General features: G+C 38.6%; 1 protein-coding gene across 1 annotated transcript; it reads left to right on the forward strand.

The window, feature by feature from the left end:
• The first annotated feature begins 5,412 nt into the window (after positions 1-5,412).
• Positions 5,413-12,010, forward strand: LOC130215831 (vitellogenin-like). Its single transcript, XM_056447678.1, has 28 exons — positions 5,413-5,479; positions 5,608-5,628; positions 5,716-5,867; positions 5,972-6,223; positions 6,298-6,459; positions 6,552-6,700; positions 6,794-6,944; positions 7,034-7,191; positions 7,273-7,438; positions 7,522-7,647; positions 7,728-7,946; positions 8,031-8,248; positions 8,352-8,449; positions 8,563-8,687; positions 8,778-8,879; positions 8,973-9,092; positions 9,211-9,397; positions 9,491-9,593; positions 9,682-9,867; positions 9,948-10,062; positions 10,157-10,346; positions 10,436-10,719; positions 10,809-10,853; positions 10,938-11,015; positions 11,101-11,307; positions 11,381-11,523; positions 11,615-11,753; positions 11,839-12,010. The coding sequence occupies exons 1-28, from the start codon at positions 5,440-5,442 to the stop codon at positions 11,956-11,958; spliced, it is 4,056 nt and encodes a 1,351-aa protein (XP_056303653.1). The 5' UTR covers positions 5,413-5,439; the 3' UTR covers positions 11,959-12,010.
• The last annotated feature ends 10,159 nt before the right edge of the window (positions 12,011-22,169 follow it).

Below are 22,169 nucleotides of genomic sequence, written 5' to 3' on the forward strand. Positions count from 1 at the left end.
AATTAAACCTTGTCGCCGTCTTGATGAAAAGCCACAAAGCCAAGAAGAAGAGCAGATTTACCCTGTGCCTCGTAGTTTTTTACGAGCCAGTCTGAGGCGTGAGCGGTTTCGCTTTTTTTGCTTGCGCTCGCCTTTCTTGAGCTGATGATAATAACGTGCACTTGATTATTGAAGTGCCTTTGAAACCCGATCCTGTCAGACACTGGCAAACGTGAGAGTGACGCGCGAAAAAATAAAGGAGAAGCTGGAAAAAAGGAGCACATTATTTTTTTAGCAAACGTGAACAATCTGCCATGTTTAACTATTATTATTATCACCTTTTGGACTATTATAAACTCAGAATGATGGAATTACTCTCTAACAGAGGCTACATGTGCTGCTGAAGATTACAGACACAGATAAGAGGTTTTCACTGACTGTGGGCTATAATTTGTGTTGTAATTGAACCTAAATAAGGACGAAATGTCTGTTGCGTGTAGTTCTTCTGTAGTTGGTAACATATGGGAGACTGTAAGGGACTGTATGTGTTCATATATGTTGCATTTATTTATTTAATATAATTACAGACATTACATTAGGCTCTTTTGCCCTGTCATTGATCTGCAGTTATAATCAAATCCTGTTCATAGAAAAGTTAGTAATAAACATTTCTACACAAGTATTTATGTGTATAAAGCATCTGTTTTGTGAAAAGTGCTTCTCATATGATTTGTGAACGAAATGTACAGCTTTACTGTAGACATTTTCTCGAGCGAAAATGACGTCAACTGAAAACTTCTGTCATACACCACGCCCACCAAAAGGATACCCTTGTTAGTGGATACGCAAGCCTGATAAAGGTGACCCGTACCGACCCGAACCGTACCATACCATACCAGCCATTAATGATCATGAAGGGACCGACGTACCTTCAACTGAGCTTCCTGCTGGGTAGCCGTAGCTTCATTTCGCACAAACTTTAAAAAGTCTGTGTGAAAGATTGTTTAGGTGGTTTTTATGAAAATGAATAGTGACATCAGAGCACATGTTCAAGTTAAATTTTCATCAAAAACACGTGAGTAAATATTACTTGATAAGGTAACCCTGCTGAAAAATCCAGCTTAAACCAGCCTGGGCTGGTTGCCTGGTTTTAGCTGGTTGACCAGCCTGGTTTAAGCTGGACATAGCTGGTTTTGGCTGGGCTCCCAGCCTGTCTAGGCTGGTCAAGCTAGTTTTAGTTGGTCATTTTCCAGCCTGACCAGCTAAGAACATGCTGGAAATGGCTGGAAACCAGCCTGGAAATTGCCAAAACCTGGAATAGCCAACCAGCCTAGGCTGGTTTAAGTTGTTTTTTTCTGTAGGAAATACATTTATTATATGTCATTTCCAAACATGCTGTACCTTTAAAAGGTGTTTTTAAAAAGCTAATAAAATTAGGGTAAATAAGGGTATTGTGTATACATGAAATGCTAGTGTCAAATCAAATCTCATCGGTGAAGCTATTTTTAATCTTTTCAAAAACTGTAGAAATGTCATTTCCACCACTGTCATTTCCATCACACAGGCCCCTGTGGTGGAAAAAACAGCATGTGGCAGAAATGACATTTATGGTTACAAAACACAATTGATGTACATTGCGAAAGTACAGGGGTTGGACAATAAAACTAAAACACTGGCCAATTTAGTGTTGGAGGTTTCATGGCTAAATTTGACCAGCTGGTGGCCAGTCTTCATTGATTACAAATTCTACCAGTTAGAACAGAGTGTGAAGGTTTAATTAGCTGAGTAATAGCACAGTGTTGCTTAAAATATTAAAATGCACACAACATTATGTGATATGTTGACATATCAGAGTTCAAAAGAGGATAAATTGTTGGTGTGCGTCTTGCTGGCACATCTTTGACTAATACAGCAAGTCTTCGTAATGTATCAAGAGTCACGGTATCCAGATTAATGTCAGCCAACCACCAAGAAGAAGAACCACATCCAACAGGAGTAACTGTGGACGCAAGAGGAAGCTGTTTAAAGGGATGTCCTGGTGCTAACACCGATGGTATCCAAAAAAACATAAAACTACAGCTGCCCAACTCACTGCAGAAATAATTGTGCACCTCAACTGTCCTGTTTCCACCAAACCTGTTGGTAGGGAGCTCCACAGGGTCAATAAACATGGCCGACTGCTATAGCCAAAACTTTTCCCACTCATGCTAATTTTAAACACATGTTTCAATGGTACAGCAGCCAAAATTATTGGGCTGTGGACAAATGAAACATGTATTGTTCTCTGATGAGTCCACCTTCACTGTCTTTCCCACATCTAGGAGAGTTACGGTGTGGAGAAGCCCCAAAGAAGCATACCAACCAGAGTCAAGCATGGGAGGATCAGTGATGGTTTGGGCTGCAATATCATGCCATTCCCTAGGCCCAATACTGGTGCTAGATTGAGCATTACTGACAGAGTTTAGTTGCATCCTTGCTGCTGTGAGAATATATATTTTTTTATAATCTATAGTTCCCAATTAACAATTATGTAACTGAAAAGTTATGCCTTCTTGAGCAGTGACAGATCCCAAAGTGATTCAAATGCTACAGGTAGGGTCTCAATGACTGTGCCTTTGTGGATAAATTCTGGCCAAAATAACTCTTTTGTTGATAAACATGTCTGGTTAGTGTCTGAAAAGGATCTGGAACTATACACCACATTTACATGACTTGTTTAGCCACCTCCACCTTAACACTGCCCCCCTCCCCATAACATATATACACAGGACAACTTTGCTCAAATAAGACTTGTGTAGACTAAATTAGACTCGTGACCTTCTTAAAGATGTGGTTTGACTGCAGTACAACCAACATGTCTCAATAAAGAATTATGCCTGTAACGAGTCTCCTTGCCAGAGTTCTTCAATTTCCAGCACTGCCATTCCAGAGTCTTGACTCATCAGGGGTGCCACACCAAAGTCCTCATCCATCTTATCTGCCACATCAAAAGTGTGCTGCCTTCTCAGAGAACTTTTATGTGGAAATAATTTCATATTAGTATGCTGCCGACTTACTGGGGTGTCCAATCCTGTTACTGGAGATCTACTTTCCTGCTGAATTCAGCTCCAACTCTGATCAAATGCAACTTAACTGACTAAGTAGGATCTGAAGGAGCACTTGGTAATTACAGACAGGTGTGTTTGATCAAGGTTGCAACTAAACTCAGGAGGAATGTAGATTTCCAGGAACAGGATTGGGCACCCCTGATTTAAGTGAAGGTTATTTATAAACTAATTTCAAGAGGAGCATGTGCTTATGATTGATAGCAGCTGGTCCTCATTACCTAACGCATGATTCACCAATCAGGCGATTCCTAAACCACTATAAATAACCAAAGTATCTTACCTTAGCCATCTTTGTCTTGAAGAATGCTTTCTGCTACAAAACGCTCCAGCATCGCACCATTTAACCTATCAATACGGAAGAACAAACAAACAACAACTACAACAGCTCCAGCCAGAGCCCTGCTTTCCCCAAGAATCCAGCTGCAGCCTCGCAGCAATCAAGCCAGAGTTCCCGCAAAATGTCGGCCCACCAGCTTTTCCACCTTCTACTTCAAATGCCTCACACAACGCAGTCAACAAACTCCGACTAAACTCTCGAGACGCCGGTGATCCAAGCCATTGCGATAAAGCTGAACTCTCACTGCTCTCCTAGAAATGCACCTGCGGTAACGTATGTGCATGCTGTAAGGGGAAGCCTCGCAAAAAAATAAAAAAATTAAATAATAATAATAACTACTACAACAAAGACTAAACATTTATAAATCTTTTGGAAGACAAGACTCGCATGACTAGAAATATTTCAAGCCTTATTTTCCCTCTGCACCACTGCCGCAGCAGTGACGCTCAGCCTGAGCTCACACACATCTCTATTTAGCCATTCACTACCAACACACTCCCCAGCACTGTCACAGCAGTTAAAATGTCTCCGCTGAAGTGCATTTGCCTTCTAATTTTGACTTCCACCGCACCTTTGCAACAGCAAAGAAGCTCCGCTGAGCTTCATTTCCCCTCCGCACCACTGCCGCAGCAGTGATGCTCTGCCTAAACTCACATATACTTGCATTTAACATACCACTATTGACACACTCCCCAGCACTACCACAGCAGTTTAAACGCCTCCGCGGAAGCATATTTACCTAATATTATTGACTTCCATTGCATCTCTGCAACTGCAGAAATGCTCCGCTTATCTTAAATTCTCTTCTGCACCTTTGCACCACTGACTTCCATTGCACCTCTGCAGCAGCAGAGACGCTCCACTGAGCTTATCCTGACATTTCATTACTGACATTTTAAGAGTATTTCTAGCAGAGCTCATACATCCTGCATTCAAATTATTAGGGTTTCCCCCTGGCTCTCCGGTTTCCTCCCACAGACCAAAAACATGTAACACAAGTAAATTGACAAAACTAAATTGACGTTATAGACAAGTGTTGAATCCAGTATTTACTCTATAACATTCATAACCTACATCTACCTTTATCAAGCAGGGGAGTTCTCGAGACCTACCTGAACTCGGATTCCCCTCTCGTCCTGCAATAGAGGGGAGCCCCGGGCCCGAGGATCTCAGGAGCTCAGGGCTCTCTCCCGGGACAGCATGCCAAACACGCTTTATAATCAATCATCAGCTAAGGGCGAACTCTTGAAACCAAGCTAAGCTAAAAGTGTTCCCGCCAGATCAAGTATATAATGATTTATGAAGAAATTATAATGCTTTGTTTTGTTATTTCATCTTTATTTACTATTAGCAGGTTATTTATGGCAACAATTCTGTTCATCCTCATTCTTTTGTGCCCCTTGGTGACAAAAAAACATTGTAATCCTATTGCCTAGCAGTGACGGCACACGTGGTTAAAGTGAACAGCTTGACATTTTATCACATACTGTATAAATGCACATATACTGTATATGTAGAATAATATACACTCCTAGTTTGGCACTTTACAAAAAGTGATTTTATATACAATTTAAAAATTGAGTCAAATATTGATCAATATTTACACATAGAAATCAAACCGCATACTTGATCTGACCTGAACTTATTAAAATATGTTTTAAAAGTAGGTAATGTAACTAAAATATATATTATACCTTAAACAATTAAAAATTGCTTTAAAAGGGTGAAAGGGTATTTTTTTGAAGGATTCAAAAAAAGGTTTAAAGGATAGACGTTTTACTTTTTTATGAAAGGTGACATTGGACAGTGTTCAGGAAAATGACATGATAGGCCAGGGTAACTTAACCTCTAATTGATACTGATATTCACGGTTGACTCTGAAAAAGCCACAATGTACTGTATGTACTTTTTGATAAACACAAAAGTTAATAATTCACTTATGGACGAATACTTGGTCAGCAAGAAATCACTATAAAAGATCTGATTCTCAGAGGAGTTTTTCACAAACCACCAGCCATGAGAGCTGTTGTGCTTGCCCTGACTGTAGCCCTTGTGGGTAAGTTTCATTTTGAACTTACTTTACTTTATCTTTTCTTAAAATATTTATGTTTAAAGGTTATTTTAAAACCTCCTAAAATTAATAAAACAAAGATATTTTAAAAGGGTATTCTTTGTTTCTTTCAGCGAGTCAACAGATGAATCTTGGTAAGTAAAGCCTTTTGACATTTTGGTAATGGTACTTAACATTTATTGCATCCTTGCTGACTAAATTAAATACTCTACACATTGCAGTTCCTGAGTTTGCCCATGATAAGACCTATGTGTACAAGTATGAGGCTTTGCTTTTGGGAGGTCTTCCTCAAGAAGGTCTGGCCAGAGCAGGTATTAAAGTCAGCAGCAAGGTTCTTCTGAGTGCCATGACAGAGAACACTTTCCTGATGAAGGTAGTGAACTGAAGAAATTGTACCTCTTCCAAATTGGAGGAAAGCTTTTTAAAAATGTGTTAATAAGCATTGGCTGTTATAAGCGATTATATATTCCCTTACAGCTTATGGATCCTCTGCTCTACGAGTATGCTGGCACTTGGCCCAAGGATCCATTTGTTCCTGCTACTAAGCTCACCTCAGCACTGGCTGCTCAGCTTCAGATTCCCATCAAGTTTGAGTATGCTAATGGTGTGGTTGGCAAGGTTTTCGCCCCAGCAGGAGTCTCTCCTACAGTCATGAACTTGCACAGAGGTATCCTCAACATCCTTCAGCTCAACCTCAAGAAGACTCAGAACATCTACGAGATGCAAGAGGTGAGAAAATTTAATTTATATATTTAGGATTTATTTTGAGTTCTGCAATCTTATTATTTGACTTTTTCCTGAAGGCTGGAGCTCAGGGAGTGTGCAGGACCCACTATGTCATCAATGAGGATCCAAAAACCAACCACATAATTGTGACCAAATCTAAGGATCTGAGCCACTGCCAGGAGAGAATCATGAAGGATGTTGGCTTGGCATACACTGAAAGGTGTGCTGAATGCACAGAGGTAATGTAGACTGGACAATAAATACTTCATAGAATAAAAAATTTACTCACTTTAAATGTCAAGACTCTTATAACCTATCCTTCTCTCAACAGAGGGTCAAGAGTCTGATTGAAACTGCAACTTATAACTACATCATGAAACCAGCTGACAATGGCGCACTGATCGCTGAGGCAACAGTTGAGGAAGTGTATCAGTTCTCACCCTTCAATGAGATCCATGGTGCTGCAATGATGGAAGCAAAGTATGATTGAGCAATTATTGAGATTTTAGTCATAAATTTGTAACAATATTTTATACACAATTCAGTAACTTGAACTTTTGAACTTTTTTTCAGACAAACCTTGGCTTTTGTTGAGATTGAGAAGACCCCTGTCGTTCCAATCAAAGCTGATTACATGCCCCGTGGATCCCTGCAGTATGAGTTTGCAACTGAGATTCTTCAGACCCCCATTCAACTTATGAAGATCAAAGATGCACCAGCCCAGGTATAATTTACTGCATTAAATCCTTAATCTCTTAGTCAAAGCACATGACACCTGAAAAAAGACAGCAGCATTTCCCTTGATCTTCCTAGATTGTTGAGGTCCTGAAGCATTTGGTTGCAAACAATAAAGACATGGTCCATGAAGATGCGCCACTCAAGTTTGTTCAGCTCGTCCAGCTCTTGCGCGTTGTCACCTTGGAGAAAATTGAGGCAATCTGGTCTCAGTTCAAGGACAAACCAGTTTACAGGTACAGTTTGTGAGCAATAAATTAATAAAAATATAATTCATGTTAAGTTTTTATTATGGATATATTTTGAACAATTTTTAGGCGCTGGCTTCTGGATGCTCTTCCTGCTGTTGGCACACCAGTCATTATAAAATTCATCAAGGAGAAGTTCCTGTCTGGTGAATTTACAACTCCTGAGTTCATTCAGACTCTTGTGATTGCTTTGCAAATGGTCACTGCTGATATTGAAAGCATCCAAATGACAGCTGTGGGTATATCTTAGTGCTGTACATCAAATATAATGCCAAAGGGACTGCATCAAATAAATAATTTCTGTATCATGCTTAACAGAGTTTGGCTACACACGAGAAATGTGCCTCAATCCCAGCTCTACGTGAAGTTGTGATGCTTGGATATGGTTCCTTGATTGCCAAGCACTGCACTGCAGTTCCTACTTGCTCTGCAGAGCTCCTCAGGGTAAATACACATCTAAATTTATACCATTAATTTGTTCTTTAAATTCTATAAAGTCTAAATGTATGCATCAAATTCCTCAGCCCATCCATGAGATTGCCTCAGAGGCCATTTCTAAGAATGACATTCCTGAAATCACTTTGGCTCTGAAAGTTATGGGCAATGCTGGTCACCCTTCAAGTCTTAAACCCATCATAAAGCTCCTACCGGGACTGAGAACTGCAGCTAAGGCTCTGCCTGTTAGAGTCCAGGTTGATGCCATCTTGGCCCTGAGGAACATTGCCAAGAAAGAGCCCAAACTGGTAAGATTCAGGTATTTTAGAGAATACTGCTGTAACCGTTATGCATGTTTTCTTTCAATAAACAAACTTTGTTTCCTGTCTCAGGTTCAGCCTATTGCCCTGCAGCTTGTTTTGGACAGGGCTCTCCACCCAGAGGTGCGCATGGTTGCTTGTATTGTGCTGTTTGAGGCTGAACCATCAGTGGCTCTCATCTCCAGTCTTGCTGGAGCTTTGAGAACTGAGCCAAACATGCATGTTGCAAGCTTTGCCTATTCCCACATCAAGTCCTTGACCAGAATCACTGCTCCTGATATGGCATCTGTGTAAGAAAATCAAATCACTGCTCATTTATTTTAGTTTCATGGTTTATTTTACCATCACATAAAACAAGCACAAGCCAGAGGTAATCATGGTTATTTTTTTCAGTGCTGGTGCAGCTAATGTTGCCATAAAACTTATGAACCGCAAGCTGGACAGACTTAACTACCGTTACAGCAGAGCTTTTCAGATGGACTATTATTATAGTAAGACTTTCAAATTTCTATAAAAAGCTAAGAAATAGTATCTAATGATTCTTAAAATGAAGTAAAATATCTTCTGACATTAAACATTGCAAATGTATTCTTTGTCTATTAAGCTCCTCTTATGATTGGAGCTGCTGGTAGTGCCTACATGATTAATGATGCTGCTACCATCCTGCCCAGAGCTATTGTAGCTAAAGCTCGTGCTTACCTGGCTGGAGCCGCTGCTGATGTTATTGAGGTGAACCATCCAAGATTTCTTTTCCAGATATCTGAATTACTGTTTAAATCTGTTTAAAAAAAGTATCACTAAAATATTCCTTTTCGACAGTTTGGCGTAAGAACTGGAGGAATTAATGAGGCTCTTCTAAAATCTCCTGCTGCAGATGAAAGTGTTGACCGCATCACAAAAATTAAGCGCACCCTGAAGGCAGTAAGTTTTCATGTGCAGTGTATCATATAATTTGAAACATTTACTATAAGCTTGAAATAGATCAAAAATATAAATGACTTCTGTCTCTTCAAGCTCACAAACTGGAAGGCCCTGCCAACTGACCGACCACTTGCTTCAGCCTATCTCAAACTATTTGGACAAGAAGTGGGTTATGTTCACTTCGACAAGAGCATCATCGAAGAAGCAATACCGGTATTGTGCTGTAGATTATGTCTTCTTACCATATGCTTGAGATCTGGTATCTTTAACTCTGTTGAAGTCTATTGATTTTCACAATTAGAATTAAGCTTCTAATAAACACTATCCTCAGATGGTTACTGGACCCAAACCACGTGCACTGCTAAAGGAGGCTCTTAAAGCTTTGCAGGAAGGAATTGCATTCCAGTATGCCAAACCTCTGCTTGCAGCTGAAGTCCGTCGTATCTTGCCAACTGCAGTTGGTGTGCCCATGGAGTTCAGTTGGTACACTGCTGCAGTTGCTGCTGCAAGTGTCAATGGTAAAGTTTTGTCAGTTTCTATCAAATTTCTATATTCTTTTGCCAGATGTGTGGAGTCACTTAAGTTTGATGTTGTTCTGTTCACCCTTTAAGTTCAGGCCACCATTACACCTGCTCTCCCTGAAAAATTGGAGTCCATGACTCTTGAGCAACTGAAGAAGACTGATGTTCAGTTCCAAGCTGAAGCTAGACCAAGGTACAATTTTACAGCTACATTAATTCAAATGAGATTTAATACACACAACAACAGTTTTACAAAGAATCTCCTTATTTTTTTATTTTAGCATTGCTCTCCAGACATTTGCTGTGATGGGAGTTAACACTGCCTTTATCCAAGCTGCTGTTATGGCGAGAGGAAAGATCCGTACAATTGCCCCTGGAAAAGTGGCAGCAAGAGCAGACATTCTCAAGGGCAACTATAAGGTGGAGGCTCTGCCTGTTGAACTTCCTGAACACATTGCTTCTGCAAGGTAATGACATTTCTGTAAAGATTTTTTGTTGTTGTTGTCAACCTTTTTTGAAATTATCAATAACTCTCATGCTCTCACAGCTTTGAGACTCTTGCTGTGGTCAGAAACATTGAAGATCACAGTTCTGAAAGGTCTGTTCCCATGGTACCTGAATTGTCTCTGCAAAACTCCCAGGCATCTTATGCTGGTGATTTGGTAAGCTTTGAATGCACACATAGTCATATGGAAACATGCAGACATTTCCTTCAAACTACAAGGTGGAGCGATATCATTTGATTATTTTTTTCAGTCATCTGAGATGTCACCTGATGCTTCAGTGAGAGCTCCTGCTCCATTCGACAGGACCCTCTGTTATGCTGTCCCATACATTGAAATCAAGGGATGTGTTGAGGTGCACTCTCACAATGCTGCTTTTATCAGAAATTCAACTCTTTTCTACATAATTGGACACCACACAGCCCGTGCTGCCATTTCAAGAGGTGAGAAGATAGAGAGATTTTAACACTTATGATTAAAGTTTTTTTTTTTAAATAAAACTTTAATTACTTGTTTATTGTTCTGGCTGTAGCTGAAGGTCCTGCAGTTGAAAGACTGGAGTTTGAAGTCCAAGTTGGTCCTAGAGCTGCTGAGAGGCTTGTTAAGCAAATCAACATCATTGATGATGATTCTCCTGAAGGACAGGCTTTCTTGTTGAAACTGAGGGAAATCCTGGAGACTGAAGCTAAAAATACACCTGTTTCTTCTGAAAGCAGCAGCAGCAGTCGCAACAGCCGCAGCACCAGCACTAGCAGTAGCAGCAGCAGCAGCAGCAGCAGCTCAAGCTCCTCCATGTCCAGCTCTCGTATGTCTAAGGTAAAGACATGGGAAGTAGTGTGGTGTTCAAGTAGCTGTTATGTGTCTCAAAATCTATACATTTATATTACATTTATATTGATTTACAGACTGCCACCATCATAGAGCCTTTCAGGAAATTCCACAAAGATCGGGTAAGCATTAAATAACCTTTTGATACTTTAATTTTACTTAATTTTTTTTATTATTTCAAAACTTACAAAAACATTTCTTTGCAGTACTTGGCACACCATAGTGCCACAAAGGATACTAGCAGTGGAAGCGCTGCCGCTAGCTTTGAACAAATGCAGAAAAAAGTTAGTCTCAGCTGTTTGCCCATAAATACACAAAACCAAAATATGATGTAGTTCCTAATCATTTTTATTCGTTTTTTTTTTTCAGAAGAGATTCCTCGGAGATGATATTCCACCTGTTTTTGCTATCATCGCCCGTGCTGTTAGAGCTGACCAGAAGCTTCTGGGCTATCAACTGGCTGCTTACTTTGACAAACCAACTGCAAGAGTGCAACTCATAGTTTCCTCCATTGCTGAAAATGACAACATGAAGATCTGTGCTGATGGTGCTCTGTTGAGCAAGCACAAAGTCACTGTAAGACGAGAACATTTGGCAAAATGTATTTCTCTACTCAGTACCATTCTTTGAACTCTAATGTCGTTTTCAGGGCAAGTTTTCTTGGGGTGCGGAGTGCAAACAGTATGCAGTCTTTGCTAAAGCTGAAGCTGGTGTCCTAGGTGAATTCCCTGCTGCACGTCTAGAGGTGGAATGGGAGAGACTGCCAGTAATTGTCACCACCTATGCCAAAAAGTAATGATTATTACAGAACAACAAACTTATAATGTACAATACATCAGTGCTTTAATTATCTCCTCTTCTTTGTTCTTGCCTCTGCAATTAGGATGTGTAAACACATACTTAACGCAGCTTATGACACAGGATTCAGGTTTGAAAGAGCAACAAACAGCGAGAAAGAGATTGAACTGACTGCAGCCTTGCCATCTCAGAAATCCTTGAATGTCATTGCTAGAATTCCAGAGGTAAAATAGTTTTCCTCTAGCTTATGACTCACTCAGAGATATAGTAAGAAAATACAACTAACTCTTTGTGTTACTGTTTTTCTAGATCACAATGTCAAAAAGGGATATTTACCTCCCCGTCACTGTTCCCATCAATCCAGATGGAACTTTTTCCATTGATGAGGACTTTCTTTCCTGGATCCACAAGCATATCAAGGAGGAATGAATAATGAAATACAATCTACATTTTCAAAAGAAAATATGAGCTGTGTTCATGTGTGATGAATGTTTAATTGAACACTTGAACATGAATGTAAATAAAATAAACATCCTCTCTGCAAGTAAATGCACTGTTGAAACAATTGTTGAATCCCAATTCTACCCCTTAGCCCTTCCCCTTACCCCTACCCCTCGTTTTGTGCATTCACGTGAAGGGGTAGGGATGTCCCAATTCTCTTTAGCTTGAAGGCGTGGGGCTAAACAGAAGGGCTAGATACCCCTCGGAAGGGATATTTTTCAGGACCATACTCAATACCAAGGGGTTAGGAAAACCGCTAAAATAAAACCCGCTAAATTTCGCTATCTATAATCTCTAATACGCTGAAAAGAAAATGAATGAATAATCCCTAATAACTCCTGTATGGTAGCCCCACAGTATTCTGTCACTCGTTGACACTAGAATACCCTGTAAGAAAAGTCTAGTGGCTGGGAATTACCTTTTTACAGTGTCTGGTATAATGTTAATCCTGTTTTCTTGTATTTACATAGATGAATATGACCATGGTGTAAATACACATTACAGTTATGAGCCTATTGCCACATTATATCATTATGATAACATGATACCGTTGCCTATACCAGAAAAAAATAACGCAACTTGAATAACCACAGCAGTCGCGATCATTGATCTCCCTTACCCTTCACACTCTGTTTCAAGGGCCAAGGGGAAGTTGAAGGTGTAGGGGTACATTGAAACAGAATAGGGATTGGGCCCAAGTGGTGTGTACACTTTCACTGGACAACCCTATTATTCTGTGTGCCTGTTTACTTTGTGATGCTGAATGCAGAAATTATATCTAATGAGAATTATTTTGGTCCATTGCTCCATTCATCCATATGAAGCTTCATTGAAATTAAAGCTATCTGAAGAAATTTGAGCACAGGGATGAGCCCTTCAGAATGTAACACTGTCTAAAACTGCAGGTAGGCATGTTCAAGCAAGTTGGAACAAACCTAGCAGAATTGTAAAGGAGTGTCCACATTTAGTCTTGAAGGGTCCTGAACAAGCTGTATAGGGTCCCAAGGGTATGGTGGCACAGTTCAGTTTCATCATGGAAAGGCAAAGTCCATTATTACTAATTTACACACATTTCAAAAACTGTAAAGGATAAAACATGCAAAAAAGCCACTGGCCCATTGTGGTCCTCAATATATACAGTAACCGGCCACTTTATTAGGTACATCTGTTTAACTCCTCGTTAACACAAATTTAAATTCAAACAATCACATGACAGAAACCCAATGCATTTAGGCATGTAGACATGGTCAAGACAATCTGCAGCAGTTCATACTGAGCATCAGAATGGGAAGAAAGGTGATTTAAGTGACTTTGAACGTGGCATGGTTGTTGGTGCCAGACGGGCTGGTCTAAGTATTTCAGAAAATGCTAATATACTGGGATTTTCACGCACAACCATCTCTAGGGTTTACAGAAAATGGTTCGAAAAAAAGCAATTATCCAGTGAGCGGCAGTTCTGTGGGCGCAAATGTCTTGTGATGCCAGAGGTCAGAGGAGAATGGCCAGACTGGTTCCAGCTCAAAAAAAGGCAACAGTAACCTAAATAAACACTCGTTACAACCGAGGTATGCAGAAGAGCATCTCTGAATGCACAACTCAAACCTCAAACCTTGAGACAGATGGGCTACAGCAGCAGAAGGCCACTCCTGTCAGCTATGAACAGGAAACTGAGGCTACAATTCGCACAGGCTAACCAAAATAAGACAATAGAAGATTGTATCAATGGTTCAGGCTGGTGGTGGTGGTGGTGTAATTGTGGTATGGGGGGAGGGGGACTCTTGGCACACTTTAGGGCCATTAGTACCAATTGCGCATCTTGTCAACACTACAGCCAACCAGAGTATTGTTGCTGACCATGTCAATCCCTTTATGACCACAGTGTACCCATTTTCTGATGGCTACTTCCAGCAGGATAACGCTCCATGTGATAAAACGCAAATCATCTAAGATCTCAATCCTTTAGAGCACCTTTAGGATGTGGTGAAATGGGAGATTCGCATCATGGATGTGCAGCTGACAAATCTGCAGCAACTGCGTGATGCTATCATGTCAATATGTACCAAAAAATCAGCAATTTTCCAGTGCCTTGTTGAATCTATGCCATGAAGGATTAAGGCAGGTCTGAAGGCAAAAGTGGGTCCAAAAATACTAGTAAGGTGTACCTAATAAAGTGGCCGGTGAGTGTATATGCATAAATGGAATGCAATCGACCACATGTCACCACAAAATATTCAGTACATCAATGATAGAAAAACTTTTTAACTTCCCTTATAATCCCTCTATAAATTCTATCAACTTGAATCTCTGTAATACATACCTGTCAACATTGGGATGTGAAAATAAGGGATACCCCCCCCCCCCCCAATAAATGCCCAAATTATTGTATTGTAAATAAACAGTTAAATTGTCAGTAATATGTTTTATTATTATTATTTACAAAAGAAAATAATTATTATTTTACATATAATTATTATTATAATTACAAAAGAAATATAGTATACTTTAGCAGCAAATAAATTAGCAAACAGTTCAGCTTTTTAAAATGAATAGCTATTATAATGAAATATAATCAAGTTATCAAATCTCATTATCCATTTCTTTACTGTATAACTTACACGTTCTGATTAAAGAGCAACGAATGAATCTCTTATTTATTGAGGTTTTTTGTTTGATTACATTAAATAACAGAGGTGTCACTTTAAATATGCACACATCTAAAATTATAATAAAAATTGCTCATTCTCATTCTCTGCTTTCATGCTAATTTATGACGAAATTAATTGTGTTTAAAAAAATGACCATCTTTATACTATTAATTATATGTATATGTCTGTTTAAACACACACCCAAAACCCAGACCTCCACTCCGCTTCCGTTTGGGAAACAGAATCTCTTTATCACTATGGAGCGTGTCTGACAGTCATGCACCGCTATACGACTGTTTTGAGGATTGCGATGGCACCTGTAATGAAAACAAGAGGGAATCCCACCGTTTTTATACTATTTCAAAGTGTTTTAATGCCTAAACAAAGCGAAAGCACAGAACAGACTCACATTTAAGAGCAAGGGGCGGCCCCTGGTGGTTCGGCGATATGGGTTGCGTATAGGGAGGCTCAGCTCTTTAATGTTTATTTGCCACCCTTCAGAAAAAGACTGAAAATACGGGAAAATACCTTTGCGGGATGATAACGGGATAGAATTGTAAAATACGGGAGAATCCCAGGAAAAACGAGAGGGTTCACAGGTATGGTAATACCCCTGGCAATGCATTCCAAGATATTGAGGTAGTACACAAAAATTCTTTCTTCCCATGTCACCGTTAAATCTACAAAGATTAATTTATTTGCTTCTGGCTTATAAAATGACACATAACAAAATCATTAACATATAGTAAAATATCTAGAACACCTGGGGCCTCATGTACGAAGAATTGCATTGAATTCATACTAAAACATAGCATACGCACAAAGCTGTAAATGTGCGTACGCAGTAAAAAATTCAGATGTATGAAACAGTGCGTACGCTGAATCCCACGCATATTCTGTTTGCACATCCAAATTAACGTGAAACTCAGCGCATGAGCTCAAAACCCCTCCCTGCCTCCTCCCCCATATGAATATGCTAATGACTCTACTTTGGCAAAACCCAACGAAAAAGCAATGGCAAAAGCAAGCAAAAAGAGAAACTTTGAACAGAATGTGAATTGGAGGTGCTCCTATCGGAGGTAGACCGGAGAAAAACTGTTATTTGCAAGTTTATCCTCCGGAATTAATAACAAAAGAAAAAAATAGAGTGGGAGAGTTTAGCTGAAGCAGTTAACGCAGTTAGGTCTGAAAATCGCACTGAGTGACTTAAAAAAGAAATGGTCTGATGTAAAGGTGTAAAATTTTGCAGTGTTTATAGCAGCGTGAGTGGCATAGCTCGTAAAGCGCATGGCAACAAGTTTTGACACTTTCGATCATGGACTCGGTTCGAATCCAGCGTCTGATGAACTCATTCTTCTTTAACCCTCTACATATCAGATTTTGCCTACTCCTTATCACGAGGAAGATAAGTAGGAATCATTAATAAGTGAGTGTATTATGTTAAGCGCATTTGAGCGTTCACATATTATTTGCACATTTATTGAATGGAAATGTTTCTGATTCACGTATGCAAATTCGTGTTCAGATGCCGCCTTTTTAGCAATGTGCGTGCAGTCGGTTGCTCTGATTACATTGGGAAAACTGGCGATTGCTGCAAATTCTGCTTTTAATGTTTGGCTGGTCAACTGCATGGCATGGAAACCATATTTACCTGCTAGACATGCGGATGATCCCGTCCCATACAGCTGCCATTGCACGGCTCAAAGATACTTTGTAGTGTGCAATTTAACACAATTGCCTCTAGGAGTCACCAATGGAATTAAAACAAACACACACACAAGAAATGCACGTACATCAGACATGAAGTTGGCGTGGACCAACGCACATTCTCACGTTCATTTCATCGTTAGCAAATCCAAACGTGTGCGTGAAATCTAGCGTACGCAAAGTTTTTGTGCGTACGCAGCGTTGATACATAAGGCCCCAGGCCCCTTCATTCTAATCACAGGAGACTGCTAAAGTCTTGAACTCTATGGAGAATTATGTCCTAAAGTTTATAAGTTCCACTCTAAAAAGGCATCAGTTCAGTTTGATTGTATATTTTGTTAATTTAATGTGAAATTTGCCTTGTATGTTTGTAATAAGGCAACAAACACTGAATATAATATAAGTATTTGATGCATCATGTCATATCACTCAACCCTAACATTTTCTCTGTAGTGAAATGGACCGCAATACACTTTTTATTTTACTCATCTACTTATGCATTGGTTAATGTTAGTTCCTGGCTGTGTTTATCTATTAAACCTTCAAAATATAAATTTTAACTACATCTCTGTCTATTTTGTTGAGTGTAATTGCAATTTAGCCTAAAGGTGAAAAATAGCTTTTTCTAGTGGATTAAAGATAGCTAGCTAAAATAAACCTCACTAAAACTTCAGCTATGCCTCCAATAATGTGAGCTGTCATGTGTGCTGACCAATGACTGCATAAAATGGTGCTGATGTACAAAAACGTCCCATCTCATTGGCTGTCTCTAGCAAATAAACCGACTTTGCTGCTCTTTTACTGGTATATACATTTTGGTAGAATTAATATTTAAGAAAAATCTTTTCAGAAAATATGTTATAAAAGCTACTAAATAATAAAATAATCATAGAAATTATTCTTTAGCACCCCAGTCCCGCTGGCTGCCGACATTGTTCATTGGTCAGGCATCGGCTAATAAAACAGCTTTAGCCTTGCCCCGCCCCTCCCCCACGGCTTGCGCCTCTGCATCTACGAGTGCACAAATGAGTTCTGCTACAGGAATCGCGCAAAATGTGTAGCAAAAGTCAGAGCGCGAGAGATGTGTAGTTGAACTGGCAAATCTGAGAAGTTGTGAGTGCCGACTTGTGGTTGTACAGCAAAGCTGCAATCAAGTTTGCCATACACACGTGTGTCTATGATTTTGTATTTGTGAATGACATTTTACAAGTACACAACTATTAATCTGTAACTTCGAATTCAAAACACAGGTGTGTTGATTATTGTCTGTGTGTGCAAATAGAGAGATTCAGCTGTGCACATCTGAGCTGTGAGTGTACATTTCAATCGACACATTCACAAATAAGGTGAATTGGGTAAGCTAAATTGTCCGTAGTGTATGAGTGTGTATGGATGTTTCCCAGAGATGGGTTGCAGCTGGAAGGGCATCCGCTGCGTAAAGCATATGCTGGATAAGTTGGCGGTTCATTCCGCCGTGGCAACCCCAGATTAATAAAGGGACTAAGCCGCAAAAATGAAAGAATGAATGAGATTTACAAACACGTTTTATACCATTTCAAATATATTTTTGTACTAGTTGTATAAGTCCACATACAGTGCTCAGCATAACTGAGTACACCCCATTTTGAAAATGAATATTTTGATCAATTTCTCCGTGAATATAGGCAATGTATTTTGGTGCATTTAAACAATTTATTAAAATAATATTTTAGTCACAAAACATATTGAGAAATTGAAAGATAATACAATTAAATTCAAGATAAATATTGCAAAACAAATTACAACCTACAAAATAATAATAAAAAATTCCTTTTTTTTGCTTCTCTTGATTTTTCCTCTTTTTAAAATTTGTCTTTAATATTTTTCTATAACATTTAAATTTGGGTGTTCTAGTTTTTGGACCGTTATTGTAAGTTATTTTGTTAGTTAAGCTCCAGATTTGGCTTCAGTACTGACTAATCTAGTGTATATGCACAAATATAATGTTGTATAGCTTCCTATTAAAAAATATTAATTTAAAAGAGAGATTTGTGAAGCGTGTACTTATATATGCTGAGCACTGAATATTGTTTACCCAGAGTGTTTACAGCAAGTCATACAGCAAGTAATACTACGAGCATTTAGTTTTGGCTAGCTTTTGCAGATGGACATTGCTTTACAATGCCCTTGATGGGTGAGTGGGGGAGTGTCTTTTGTCTCTTAGGGTGTGAATTATTCATGACCATTGTCACGCATACAGCTGAGATCACCCATATCAAACTTAACAAATTGTAATTCAATGTAATGTTTTCTTTGAACGAGATAACGGAATAATTTTTACATAATTTGGGAAGTAAATATTCTAGCCTACAAGACTGGTTACTCAAAAGTCTTATTCAGGAACATTCCATGTGTTTTTTCAACCTTATTTCAGCTACATTTTTTCTCCAAAACTTACTAACCACGCATAATTTTCATTTTTTTTTTAAAAAACGCAATCATCTAGATTAATATTTCTCACTTATTATTGTAGCAGTTTGTGCTGAATACAAAAAATACATATTGGCCAGTACTATGTAATAAGTACCTGAAATAAGCACGAATGTCAGGGCAAGTCAACACATCTCAGGGGCCCCAAAATCACCTCAGACCCCTCAGGGTTAATGAATGGAATGACGAGAGGGTGGGGTAAGTCAAAACAATGCCATGTGCACAGAGACAACAAAACATGCAGACTACGAACATGAGGAAATTATGCAGGTGATCAGATCAGACTGTGACATTCTAGAGCCTTATGTAAACCTTTGTGTTTAATACTTTTAATTCTGTAGAATGCATAGCTTGTTTAGTATCAGCTTTATCATATTTTAATTTCGGAATAAAGGTGCATAGGACATGACTCGTGCTCTGGCAACTTTAGAACAATCCCAGACCCCAATAAACATGCAAATGAGGTTAAAGGAAACTCCAAAGAAAACTTCCCTCCAAAAATCCATGCACCTCTATCTACCAATTTTCAGGTAGATGGGTGTAATTTTTTAGAAATTTTAAATTTGTCGGACACACTGCCAGTTCAGTTCTTCCCTTTTTAGGACACACATCTACCCTAGGAGACCCACACGGAACATCCAGACTGCAGCATTGGGGATCCAGCATTTTTATCCTGGAACTCACAGCTCAGCACTTCACAACTCATCAAAAAAGCTATTTTCACAATCAGAAAGCTATCCGACCAGATCGTATGGAGTGACCAAGTGTAAACAGGCCCTGTTTGACCCTGTGACAAAATGATTTGATCAGCAATAAATATTTCCAAACCTCTCCTTTCCGTGAAGCTAATCGGCAGAGATTGGTCTAATGACCCAATCTGATGTGATGTGATGCACAGCACGTGTAGGAAACAAAACGCCTATCATGGCTAATCAAGGCAGTGTTGAAGTAACAGCAGCTATGGTACAGTGTATATGTGTGAGCCCAAAGTAGGAACTTATTAAAGCAATGCAATGACACAATGACATAAAATTCAATATTCATTAATTGACGCATTGGCAAAAACTATTATGAACATTGACCGTGAACATTTAAACATCAGCTGGATGTTTTCAATCCCTTAGCATGGAAGGTAATTTTTTAAGAACCTATAATAGGGGCTCTTCAACCCTATTAATCTCACTTGATTTCAAACTATGAAAAATTGAAGATATTAGTCAATATATAAAGAACTAACCTTTGAATTCGTTTGCAGATGTTTTTAAATGTGAGGCGCCATACTTTTTAGTTTTCCTTTGTTGGTTGGATATTAACATTTGTTTATGCAATGAAGAATAAAACACCTGTTAACAGTATAATTAAACATCACAATCAGTTAACATTTTTTCAACTTTCTACAGACCCTCCACATGTAGTTTCAAAGTTCATTTAATGTTATTACATCAGTCTTTCATTAAAATAAATAAGCTAATATGGACTTTAACAAGTTTTTAGATTAAGGGACAGGGCAACCTAACCCAAAACTGATATCTTAGAATTGCCTTCATGGCAGAACTGTTAACAAAGAGCACTATTGGCCAAATTTAGTTGTGCAGCAGCACAAAATGTCTTTTTCACTCTAAAACAGTACATTTGGCTTTCACTAAACACACGAAGAGAAGAATTAGAACTGAATAGGTGTGAAAAGGGAGGAGAGGAATTTATTTACAGACTAAATGTAAATCCAGTTTACCATACTGTTAATTAAACCTTGTCCAAAAAGTTGTCTTAAATGTCTTGGTTCAATTGCATGACAAGAATCTCCATATCTTCTTTCGAAACCATATTTCTAGTTTTGCAATGTTCCTAAAATGGAAAAACACTTGCAGACTAAAACATAGAGCTTTATTAAAGATGACACAACCAGATTTCTGTTGTCACTGCAATTTGAGGATGACAGACTCACAAATACTTAATTTCTGGGGTGACATTATGAGGGCAAAAAATTTACATCTCAGTTTTATCAGCATTAATTTGAAAACTGTCAGCCATCCATTTGTCAATGGAGACTAAACAATCCTGCAAGAGGGACAGTTTATCTACAGTAGTCTGTCAAGATTGTAAGGAAAATACAACTGCATATCATCAGCATAGCAATGATAGGATGAATTTAAAGCTTTAAAATGTTTGTTTAGAGGAAGCATATATTAAAAAGAAGAGGGCCTTGCACCGAACCTTGAGACACACCATAGGACAGAGGAACAAAGTCTGACATATGTGTTCCTATGGACACAGAAAAACACCTGTCAACAAGATAGGATAACCAGAGCCAGTAATTCTTACCAGAGAATACAGTCTCTTAATCAAAGTGCAGTGATCAACATTATTAAAATACACTTAGACCCAGCAAAACCAGCATAGACTAACTACCTGCATGTGCAGCCATACTTAGACAACTTGGAACAAACAAAATAATTCCAGGTCTACTTACATCCCTATTTTTTTATTTCAAATACACAAACAGTTGTCAAAACGTACTTTGTGTGGACTATAAATACAGTCAAATATGACTTGCTGTAAGTAAACGTAAAAAAATGGCATGCTGTCCAGCTGTGAAGTCTTTCACCTTTGGTTATAACAAGTTTTTGTTGTTGTCTTGTGGTCACTTATATTAAGCTTATTTTGTAAATATGCCTAAACTTTGGCCAATTAATAAGTAAAAAATTAGTAGGTTAACTTTGACATCATGAATAAAAAATAATTTCTTAACACTCCTACATTTTTGTCTCGGTAGAAAAATAATTGCACGGTGCCTGGTCCCATACCCATACCATCGGCTTTGCTTATTTGCCACTACACTAATTAGCACTGTGATTAATGCATTGGTTGATATGTAAATAAGGTGTTACATCTACAGTATGTTCTTTAATTTGTTTGTTATCAGTTAATCATGCACCGAAACTTCTATGCCCATCAACATTGTTTTTGAATTGTGCTCTCAATTATGCAAATCTGCCTGTTTAGTTAAATCTGGCCTTAAATGTATACAAATAAAATAAAATTGTAAATAATTACATCTATATATAAGAATCTATGTGTAAAACATCTAATGCATCAGCATTATTTTATTTTATTATTTTATATATAAAAGATAAGTGATCATTTTACTGTGCACATTTACACTGTACTGTGTACAAAATAATGACATCATGACAGGCCAGGTTAACCTAACCTCTGGAGATATTTTTGTTCAAATAACCAAGTCTTAACCTGCGTGCAGTTTTTTTTTACTTGTTTAAAGACTTATGTTAATAATTAATTTGAGAACTAATACTTGGT

The sequence above is a fragment of the Danio aesculapii genome, chromosome 22 (assembly GCF_903798145.1).
Source record: "Danio aesculapii chromosome 22, fDanAes4.1, whole genome shotgun sequence".
NCBI lineage: Eukaryota > Metazoa > Chordata > Actinopteri > Cypriniformes > Danionidae > Danio > Danio aesculapii.